General features: G+C 42.2%; 1 protein-coding gene across 1 annotated transcript in view; it reads right to left on the bottom strand.

The window, feature by feature from the left end:
* Positions 377 to 11,369, bottom strand: part of VWA5A (von Willebrand factor A domain containing 5A) — a 29,580-nt gene continuing 18,587 nt past the window's right edge. Inside the window, exons 12-19 of the mRNA XM_005699555.2 lie at positions 10,591 to 10,705; positions 9,673 to 9,837; positions 9,295 to 9,395; positions 8,779 to 9,044; positions 6,264 to 6,386; positions 3,920 to 4,050; positions 2,232 to 2,358; positions 377 to 1,710 (exon numbers count right to left, since the gene is read on the bottom strand). Of these exons, the coding sequence (XP_005699612.1) occupies positions 1,631 to 1,710; positions 2,232 to 2,358; positions 3,920 to 4,050; positions 6,264 to 6,386; positions 8,779 to 9,044; positions 9,295 to 9,395; positions 9,673 to 9,837; positions 10,591 to 10,705 (1,108 nt within the window). The 3' untranslated portion in view covers positions 377 to 1,630. The remainder of the gene's footprint in view (positions 1,711 to 2,231; positions 2,359 to 3,919; positions 4,051 to 6,263; positions 6,387 to 8,778; positions 9,045 to 9,294; positions 9,396 to 9,672; positions 9,838 to 10,590; positions 10,706 to 11,369) is intronic.

Below are 11,369 nucleotides of genomic sequence, written 5' to 3'. Positions count from 1 at the left end.
ACAACCAAGACCCAATGCAACCAAAATAAAATATATATATATACATATATATGCAACAAAGATTACACACGACACAGTAAAGACCTGCATACCACAACTAAGACCCAATGCAACCAAAAAAAATATATAATATATATAATAAGATACAAGACACATAAAAAAAAAATAAAAATAAAAAAAAAAGATATATATATATATTTATATATATTTCTCATTTTAAAAATGACAGGAAACCAGCCTACAACAGAAGATAGGAGGAAAGGACACAGCATGAACGGCAGAGGCACCAGAAAAGTTGGCTGGAAAAAACAGGGATAATAAAAACTGATGCAGGTTCAGTGGGTAACTCTACAAATAAAGACCAAATACAACAAAGTGCAGGGTAGAGATAGCCATTTTAATATTGATATGATAGCATTTTAGGAGACAACACATCAAAAACGGTCATTTCCACCAGGATAGAGTATATGGGACATAAGTTTCAGAAACACAAGGAGTTTCTTTCTTCCTCATGGGGTGAGTGGTCTAGGTGGAGGTCTCAGAGGAAATTGCCCTTCAACTTGTTTTTTCCTATATTATATGAGGTCAGATCTGGACTTAGAAGCCTCATGAGTTCAGACTAGGACTAAGGAGTCCATTAGTGCTTTCTTACTAACATGTTTAAAGATTAGGAAAAACAGGTCTCTATCAGACATAACTCAACCCAAGTCACCAAGGCAATGGGAGGAAACGCATGTAGCAGGGGCAAACAAAGCCCAAGCAGGATCAATCAAGAAAGCCCCCAAGAAATAAAGGGTGGGATGAACTGGGATAGTAGCGTTGAAACATACCTATTACAATATGTAAAACCAACAGCTAGTGGGAAGTTGCTGTATAATGCACACAGCTCACCCCGGTATTCTGGGATAAGCTAGAGAGGTAGGATGGGGTGGAGGGTGGAAGGGAGGTTCAAGAGGGAGGGGCCATATGTATACTTATGGCTGATTCACACTGTTGTATGGTAGAAACCAACACAACACTGTAAAGCAATTATCCTCCAAATTAAAAAAAATTTTTTTTTAAAGAAGCTCCCCAAGTGCCAGATTTCACAGTGGACCCCTGAGTCTCCCTCTTTGTGATCTTAAGCTTATATGTATCCCAGTGTTGGCTTTCTACCTCCCCTCCAACTCTTCTTCCTATCTAAAAATAGAAAACTGCATAGTTCTGGTCTAGTCTGGTGCTGATAAGTACCTAAGAACAAAAACAGACAGAAAAAAAGTGCAGAGAATTCTCTAATTCAAGCATTCCCTGAACATGATTGCTACAATCTTTAGTCTGGAGTCCACATCACCTGTGTTCCATGTGGTCATTCTGGACAATTGAGGAGGAACATTATAGCCTGGGAATGCTTTGAATTCCTCTAAGAAAGGGAACAGATTCTGGGACCCGTGACACTCGGCTGAGAGTATGAGCTGGGGAAGGAAAAGCACATTCGAAGAGAACCTGACACTGAGAGGCAAGAGGGTGTGGCCGCCCACTGCTCGTGTAATAAGTAGCTGCCAGGACAGGTGTAAACTACAGAAACTTCAGAGAAGAGACGGTGAAGGCAAGGACTGTAGCATAGCAGAGGCACTTCTTCTGGACGGTCTCCTCAGGGGCCGAAGATGGCAGGATCCACAGAAGATTTCACAAAAGCAATTGCAGTTTTCACAAGCTCGTGCCTGTCGGACCCTGGTAGAGGAGGAAACAAAAATGAGGGCTGAGGGACAGCGATGAGAGGACAGGCTCTTCTCCCAGGCTCCCCTAAACTCTTCAGCATCTTCCCTGAGCCCTACTTAGCAGTCTTCAATACCCCTGACTTTTTTCTCCCTAGTGCCCAGGCTCCCTTTAATCTTCTCTGGCCCCAGAAATATTCAGCAGCAGTGAAACGATAAATACCCAAGGAATAAGGGCTCCACATCCAGTCTTACACTCAGTACAGCACATTTTCACTACACGTCCTTCTCACAGCTCACACTCCCCACCCATGTCCCCTTCCCTCTACACCCACCTCCTCCACTCCCCCAATTTCAGATTGCACCCTCATCCAACCAGTTGGGGCATCAGGAAAGGTCTGAACCAGGATGGTCGGGAAGGGAAACATGGGGACCCTATCTTGGTAACCCTCTATCAGGCTTGGAGGCTCAATGCCTGGGATGATGGCTAGCTTCCTAAACACGGGGAAAGATGGGGTCTTAGGACTGGGTTCCTACCTGCGTGGGTGTGAATCCAGGCCACTGCCTTCCTTTCCAGAAGCTCCCACTCACAATCCATGTCCTTAGCGTTGTCATGCAGCCAGAGCACCGCCAGGACTGTGGCCCAGCTTGAAGAATTCGCATCCTGTACCACAGAGAGAGATTTCCCTGAGGCCCCCAGGTTACGTTCAGGGACTGCCCTCATGGCCCGGTGGTTAAGAATCTGCCTGCCAATTCAGGGGATTTGGGTTCGATTCCTGGTCAGGGAACTAAGATCCCACGTGCTGCGGGCAACTAAGCCTGTGCGCTCTGCAGCCAGAGTCTGTGCACTGCAACGAAAGATCCCTCACAATGCAACTAAGACCTGACACAGTCAAATAAATAAATATTTTTAAAAATTGAGATTCCTTATTGAAGGACTCTTCATTCCCCTGATTTATTGATCCAGTTACCACGAGAAGGAAGGAAATGTTAGTCAGACACGTCTTGTTCTCAATGAAACCAAGTTAGAACTTCGTGATTCTCATATCTTCTTCCACTTATTCGTAAATTATCCCTTTAATTATTTGTTTTAGAATAATTATTTCCAGAGAAATATAATGCTAGACACATATATAACTTTAAATGCCCAAGCAGCCACATGTAAAAATAAAGACATTGAATTATTTAATATATTGCATTTAACTTAATATAGTCAAAGTATTATTTTAACATGTAATCAATTTAAAAATAATTATCAAGAATGGTTTACATTTTTGTGTTGTCTTTGAAATCAGTTTGTCTTTCACAACTCTAGCACATTTCAATTCAATGGAAAATTTAATTTCTCACTTGCATTTGTCACAGCTCAAGCTCTTAGAGGACACAGGTGACTAGTGGATACTATATTAGATGAGGCAATTATAGAATATTTAAAATTTAGTTAATCACCTTCCACATTTTGAAAATTCAGCATGATGGGTGTCCTTCAAGTTTTTGGCATTTGTCTCATATGTCTCATTTGGCGTATATCTCAATATTCAACAGTTTCTCAACTAGAAGATTCAGTAAGTTACCTTGAAATTCTTGAATATAATTTGTCCTCATCAGCATACTTGAACACAATTGAAATAACTAAGTTGTCCCTATTGATACTTCACCTATCTTAACTTTGGTGAAATTCTGTTAATTTCTGGACCACCCTGTTTAGTAGAAAGAATATAGATTCTGAAGACAGATAGTCCTAGATTGAATCCAACTCTGCCACTGACTAGCTGAGTATACTCAAAGATATTGTCATACTTCTTTGAACCCTGGTTTATTCATCTATTAAGTACAGCATGAGTAGGATTTACCATATTTAATTGATTGATGAATAAATAAGGTCATGAAGGGAAGTGCAATGCACAGGGGCTGGCACAGAGTAATTGCTCAATAAATATAAGTAACTATAACTAAGATGACTGGCAGAAAATGTAGTTAAAGAGGATTTTTGCTTTCCCTCTGTCATCCATCAACTCTAAACCATCAACTTCTACTAACACACTAATTCTTTGTTCTTTCTGCTCCAACACAGCCAGAAAAATCTTCAACTTCTATTTATCAGAAATTAGTCTATGACCTCTTGTATTCTCCTTCCTCAGGTGATTCATGATTCACCCCAATTCTCATTACTCACCTTAACCTCACAAAAATATACACACTCTCTTTTCTTCTCTGAATCTCACCTTGTCAGGAAGTGCAGCCTGTATGTCTTCCAACTTCATACCCAGGACCAAAGCCAGATCTTCATTCAGATCCCAGGAACCATCTGCCTTTTGAAGGGAAATCAACTGTGCAAGACGATTATCTTCAACGACTGTGCGGGAGAAGAAAAGAGAGGATGGGAGATTATGGCGCTAATGGCCCCTGAGCATCCTGAGAGACAGGTCTGAATTCAGAGACAGGATGCAGTGAGAGCCCAGCACTAAACAGATACCAAAAGATCCTCATTTTAATCTTGTCCCCTAGGACACATGCCCTCTCTCTGTGACAATGCAGGCCACTCCGGTGACACACCGACAGCACTGAAACATTCAGTGACAAGGGAAAGATACAGGCCACTAAAGAACCCACATGATGGTGCTGTTTAGGTCTTACCCAGTCCTGCTTATTTTATTTTTATTTTTTTAATTAATTTTTATTAGCATGTAGTTGCTTTACAATGTCATGTTAGTTTCTACTCTACAGCAAAATAAACAGGACTGGGTAAGACTTAAACAGCACCATCATATGGGTTCTTTAATGACCTGTATCTTTCCCTTGTTGAATTTTGAATTTCCTTCCCACGTAAGTCATCACAGAGCATTGAGTAGAGTTCCTTGGGCTATACATTTGGTTCTCACTAGTTATCTATTTTATACACAGCATCAGTCATGTTTAAATGGGCCTTAAAACTTTAGGTATATTAAAAAAATTCTGGACAAATGTGGTTTGGATTTCAATTATCAAAATTTCCAAAGAAAGCAGATACTATGGAAGCTCTCAACAGTCTACCTCAAAGAATAGCCTAGTGTCCAATCCTGGCAGTATGAAAATTGCTTAAAGGCCACAAAATTTTCATAGAAAGTATCTCACATCTGGCTATCAATCCTATGAGATGATGTACTTACAGCAACTTAGAAAGTTAGTAGGTAAGAAAAACTGTAACCAGAGAAACAGTTCCACTCCAATGGAAAAAGAAAAAATACCAAAGGCTCTGATTTCAACAGTCTTAGTTTGAAACTCAGCACTGTTAACACTCAAAATTTAACAGTTCTTTAACAGGAATCTCAGCCTTCTCTGTAAATTCAAGACAATAGAGCCTAACAGACGACAAAGAATGTGAAGTGCTTGGAAGGCCACTAATTAGCTCTCTATAAATAGTAATTGCTAATTAATTCATAAAAACCAGCAGCTTATTCTCCTGGGTAATTTTTCTTTCTACTTTGGTAAAAGGATTTATAAGTGAGAAAGCTCAAAGTGGGGATATTCTAAGTTACTGAGATAGTAGGATACTACAGACAACCAACACAAACTATTGGTTTGTCCAAAGAGTTTTCCAAAAGATCTTATTGAAAAACCCGAATGAACTTTTTGGACAACCCAAGAAGGTTCTTGTGACAACCCAAGGAGGTGAGGAGCTGTGCAGATGAGTGAGCTAGCTAGCGCTAATAAGTGAACTAATTTGCCTAAAACTCCACAACAACTGGGAGTACAGAGCTCTGAATCCACTGTAGACCCTGAAGCTGTGAGAATGAGTGCCAAATAAGATTTTAAAGAATGAAATAATTGTATAGCACAAACTCTGGCTACAAAACTGGGGAGACTAGAAAGAAATGTCCTGTTAGCCTATTTTAATAGAAAAGACATCTCTTCATGGTGAAATGTACTTAGATTCCATTTGTTATGTACATGTAAAGCCAGCTACTTGAAACAAAAGGCAATGAGCAAGGAACACTCTTTGGTGACAGACGATCATCAGACAGTATCTGGAAGACCCATTTGTAAACCCAGTCTGTACAAGAATGGCAGTGTAGCAGGGGCCCACACATGGTGAGTTGTGCGGGAGGAGGGCCCCAGCCCACAAGGAGTGTGAGCTGAGATGGCAACGTGGTTTATCTATCTAGGGCTCAACTCAGACTCTACTGGGTAGGTTTCAGGGTCATAAGCTGTAGGGACTGACCCTGGCAAATATAGGGACTGGACAAATCTCACCCTCTGCCTGCTGCTTTTCAAATAGGTAACTTCCTGGTAGAGAAAGTCACAGGGCTCCCCTGGTGGCTCAGGTGTAAAGAATCCACCTGCCAATGCAGCTGACACAGGTTCGACCCCTAGGTCGGGAAGATTCCGTGGAAAAGGAAATCGTAACCCGCTCTAGAATTCTTGCCTGGGAAATTCCATGGACAGAGGAACCTGGCAGGGTACTGTGCAGAGTCAGACACGACTGAGCAACTAAACAACAATAACAAAGAAAGCCACAAGATAGCAGAGAACTGAAGATCTGCTCTTCAGTTCCCATAGAAAAGAGGGTAAGACTGAGGCCCATCTCACCTGGACCGTGAGTTTCAGCACTGGTCTTTTTGGCAGAAGCACGAGACTTTGGCTTCTCAAGACAGGCCTTTGACAGGCATTTCTTCTCTTGTCTATGACCAAGACACATGAGTGCTCTTCGTCCTATACAGGCGGTAGACAAACACTGGTCAGAAAAAGTCCCTGGAAAGATGCTCAGGTAGAAAGAACAGGCTCTGTTTAATCAGAGGCTTAAAAGGATCAGGATCACGACTATTCTGCTGGTGGGACACCCCTCAGTAATGAGTGATCATCAGTGGGCCGAGAAGGAGGATGGAAGCGGGAAAAGGCCTCTGAATGAGCTGAAAAACACCAATGTAGACGTGGAGACCAAGGCGTCCTCTATGCTCGAGTGTAGCCAAAGGCCCTGGATAATTTGAGACCCTCCTATCCAGATCAGTTCTGCCACTGGCTCTATTGTGCATTGTTTTCTTCTACCATGAGCCCACATCCTGCACACAACGTCACCCTCTGAGTGCTTTGTACTTTGTCTTCTGGAACTCTCGACACAGGACAAAGACCTCTTCTGCATCGTGAGTTTCATCACAAGAGGCTTCTTCGGACTATTTATCTTAACTTAAAACTGTTAAAACCTGTTCCTGCCCTACCCCTCAAATTGCTCGAAGTGCCATATCCCAAGTCCCCAGGTTTGGGAGGTGTGTGTGGAAACCACTTCATTGCCGATTGCTGCAGCCAGGTCACCAGCCTACCAATCTCACCTGGGTTACCCTCCTCATATCCTTGCTGCTGTCAGCCTCCAACCTCTCTGTCACTTCCCATCACCCACTGGAGTGTCTGAAAGATCACAGTCTTGCACTTCATTGCAGGCTGCATCACCTTGAGAGACATCAACACCTATCTATGCAGATAACCTGTCCAACACCTTAATTTAAAACTTCGGGACTTCTTCAATCAAATGGCTTCAGCCTCCCCTCTACTTCACCACTCCCTCTCAAGTCAGAATCTTATTATCAAGCAAATTGTTCCACTTATACAAAATAAACTTTTAAAATATTCTACTTTTATAATACAGAATCCACTTCTCCCAGTTTCTTTTCTTTTTTATTGGTTATGTTTTTTAATTGGAGAATAATTGCTTTAGAATGTTGTGTTGGTTCCTGCTGTACAACAATTCAATTCAGTTGTAACTGTGTGTGTATACGTGTGTAGCTCCTACATCTGGAGCCTCCCTCACCCACTATTCCACCCCTCTAGGTCATCGCAGAGCATCGGGCTGCGTTCTCTGGGCTATGCAGCAGCTAGCTATTTTACACATGGTAGTGTATATAAGGCAACGCTACTTTCTCAACTTGATCCACACTCTCCTTCACTTCCTGCGTCCATACGTCCATTCTCTACGTCTGTGTCTCTATTTCTGCCCTGCAAATGGGTCCATCAGAACCACTTTTCTAGATTCCACATATATGCATTAACAGAGTGATATTTGTTTTTCTCTTTCTGACTTACTCCACTCTGTATAACAGGCTCTATGTCTTTGACCTCATCTGGATTCTAAATCTGTTTCCTCTATTTTTTTTTTCCTATGTAACACTTCCTTCTATCTTTACTTTCTCCCCTAATTACCTTAAATCTCAGGTCCAACAGTACTACTCTCTTATCAATATCAACTCTATGTCCCTAGTGTCCTTTTCATCACACCCATCTGACAAAACCCCAACCTCAGTATTAAGCCAACACTCTACCTGCTTCATTCTTATACCAAAGCTCCTGATTCCTTTTAGTAGTTTGGTGCCACTAAAAAAGTCAAGGAATCAAAACTAAACTGGACTTTCAACATCATGCTGGGTCTCCATTGCTGTGTGTAGGTTTTCTCAAGTTGCAACAAGCAGGCTTCTCATTGCAGTAGTTTCTCTTGTTGTGGATTCCAAGATGAGCAGGCTTAAGTGGTTGCGGCACACGGGCTCAGTAGTTGCAGCTGCTGAGTTCTAGAGCACAGGTTCAGTGTTGCCACTCATAGGCTTAGTTGCTTCACAGCATGTGTGATCTTCCTGGACCAGGGATCAAACCCGGGTCTCCTACACTGGCAGGTGGATTCTTAACCACTGAGTCATCAGAGGAGCCTCACTTATACCCTTTGTCATCCTGTAATATGGACTGTTTCCTGATCCAAGCCAATAAAACTGTTCTTCATTAGATTGGCAAGGGCTTCTTTGATATTTATCCAGTAGCTCTTTTTCAGCTTTTACCTTGACTTTTCTGCAGTATCTAACATTTTGATGAACCCATCTGAATATCCTTTGTTTTGAATATACATTCATTTATTGTCTTCCCACTTCATTTCTTCTTAATTTCATATGGAAAATCCTCCGCCATCTATCCCTAGATACTTGAGATACCTAGTCCATGGGATTGCAAAGAATCAGACATGTCTCAGCAACTGAACAACAAGGACCTTTCACAAACCTTTGCTTTAAATGCTGTGTTCAGATGTCCAGAGGCCCTTCTTTTGCATGAGTTTGAATGGGGTAAAACTTACCAGTTCCACACCTCTGTGGTGACAAGGATTGCATCACTGGGGCAGCATGCAACAGCATTGGCCTTGGAACATCCCGAGGAGCCAGTGGCCCCTGAATTGGCTTGCTGAAATCCTTGTTGACAGCAATGAAAGCTGTGTGGGAGCTTATGACTCCACACTCCGTGCTAACTTTCAACACATCTTTTTTATCATCTGCAGGAGTTTCCCTGAGGCCCATGTCCTTGGTCTGCAGAAAGGATTTGGCTGCAAGTCGGTGAATGGTGAGGCTAAAAAAAAAATAAATCCTGTGACTTAGAGACTCACACAAAAGTCAGTTGTACAGGACCCTCAAAAGTTAAGGCTGAAAAGGAGGGAAAAACCAGATTAGGGGAAGAAAAAGAGATAAATGGGTTAGGAAGGAGAAGTGATGGTAGGGCCACTACTGAACCCCAAAATAAGAGAAGGAAATCAACCCTGAAGGATGGCAGAGACCAAACAAGAAAGAAAGAAAATAGCAAAGGAACACTGAATTCTCACTTGGCATCGAGCTCGGGTTGTAGGGAAAATGTCACTTTATTCTCCAGACTCTCTCCTTGGAGTGTGTACTTGAGGCAAACTTCTCCTGTTGCCTCTGCTGGCTACAAATCAGAGAAGGGTAAAAATGGCAGAGGAAGAGATTACCAAAAGAAAGGATAGATATGGGGCAGCTCCCCAACCCAACCCATTAAATTTCTGACAGGGAACCAGGCCACTCAAGAAATCAGAGACTTGAAATAATAGAGAAGGGCCAGGCTGACTCCACCTGGCAAGGGAAATCTCCTGATGAGACTCTACCAGCTTTCATGGCATTGCCGAGAGCAGAATTTAGGACAATAGCTACTCTGACTAGAGGAACAGACAAGAATGAGAACTCACCGGCATTGTCCCGGTCAACTGGGCATAGAGGATTAATCTCTGACCCCTAAAGAGGACAGTCTGTTCTGGGGAAAGCATTTTAGCAGACAGACCATCAGGCAAATCCCAGCTGAGAGAAACATCGTCTACCACGGGCTGCAGAGAACGTTTAAGGGCTCTAAGTGCCTGGTGAAGGAAAAAGATCAGAATAAGCACAAAACATAGAAACAGCAACAATACTACTACTAACTGAATATCACATACCTAGTGTTAGGCAACACAGTACATGATACACCTATCCTTGATACTATCTGCACCAGGACACGGGCATTATTCCTCTTGCTTTACAAATGAGGAAACTAACATTGAGAGATTGAATGACATAATTATGAAGGAAGGAAGGAAATGTCTGGGAAAGGAAACCCAGGAGAGGTAGGGATTGGATAAGAGATCTGGCAAAGAGGAATTTAGAAATATAACGAGAGGTGGAAGATGCCTTCCCTTGTGTATAGGAAGCAAATGGACTATCAATCTACCACCTCTTCCAATCTACCAGACCTACGACTGCTGTTCCTTCATCTTTACTTTGTAGTATTTGCACAGAGGATGGGCTTCAATACCAAAAGAGGCCCTAAAGCAAACACCTGGAATCTCAATCATGACATTCAAAATTCAGTGTCTCTGTTTTGGGTCTTAAACCCAAAGCCCTAACCTATTCCAGCATCTTGGCTCTGGGCCTCCAACTACTAGAACCAGATGCCATTTCTCCCCAAACTATATACTGGGCTCCTTCTGCATAAGGCTGAAAGTAGTCCCATTAAGTATATAGCCCAAGTCCCTGGGGATATAAGAAAATGAATGCTGGCAGGGAGTTGTTGCCCCACTCTGCTCCACACTCTTCTTATATTGCCACCTCTAGACACAAGGCCTGTCCCTCACCTTGGCCTGCATTCTCTCCTTGCCTGTGATAAATTCTGAAGTGCCCCGTGATACCCGGGCAATGCCTTTTACTAGGCTGGTGGAGACTCCTTCACCAATACCAAATGAAAAACATCTGGAATTATAAAAGAAGATGTTAGAGACAGGCACTATAAAATTAACACAAAATGATCAAAAATACATAAATAGTTTTCTTCCTTGACCAAAAGTATGAGCTACCATTTATTGAGCATATTTCAGGGGACCAGATGTCTTAAATTAATGATGCAATTTAATCATCACAAGGTTCCTAAGACATAGGCTAATAGCTCATTTTCGCAGGTAGGGAGCTAAGGCCCGAAGGACTTAAAAAATATGTCCAAGATCACATATCTACGAAAAAGCAGAAATTGCATTGAGCACTAGTCTGATCATAAGATGCCCCTGGCAAACCATTATATATTACACTGAATCTAGAAGCAGGAAAAAAAAAACAAACTAATAGGACTGTATCCTCATCAATTATTTTAATAATCAATCCAAAGAACTAATCAGAAATCAGAAGTTAGGAAAAACAGACACTGCCATCAGTGTTTGACTAACACTGTAACGAAACCACATCTGCCCTCAAAAGGCCAGTCTTACGAAAAGTGAAAGTGTCAGGTGTTTAGTCATGTCCGACTCTTTGCAACCCCATGGACCATAGCCCGCCAGGCTCCTCTGTCCATGGAATTCTCCAGGCAAGAATACTGGAGTGGGTTGCCATTCCCTTCTTCAGGAGATCCTCCTGATTATTCAGG

The sequence above is a fragment of the Capra hircus genome, chromosome 29 (assembly GCF_001704415.2).
Source record: "Capra hircus breed San Clemente chromosome 29, ASM170441v1, whole genome shotgun sequence".
Taxonomy (NCBI): Eukaryota; Metazoa; Chordata; class Mammalia; order Artiodactyla; family Bovidae; genus Capra; species Capra hircus.
The sequence above is the reverse complement of the archived record's forward strand: the minus strand, read 5'-3'. Positions and strand labels throughout refer to the sequence as shown.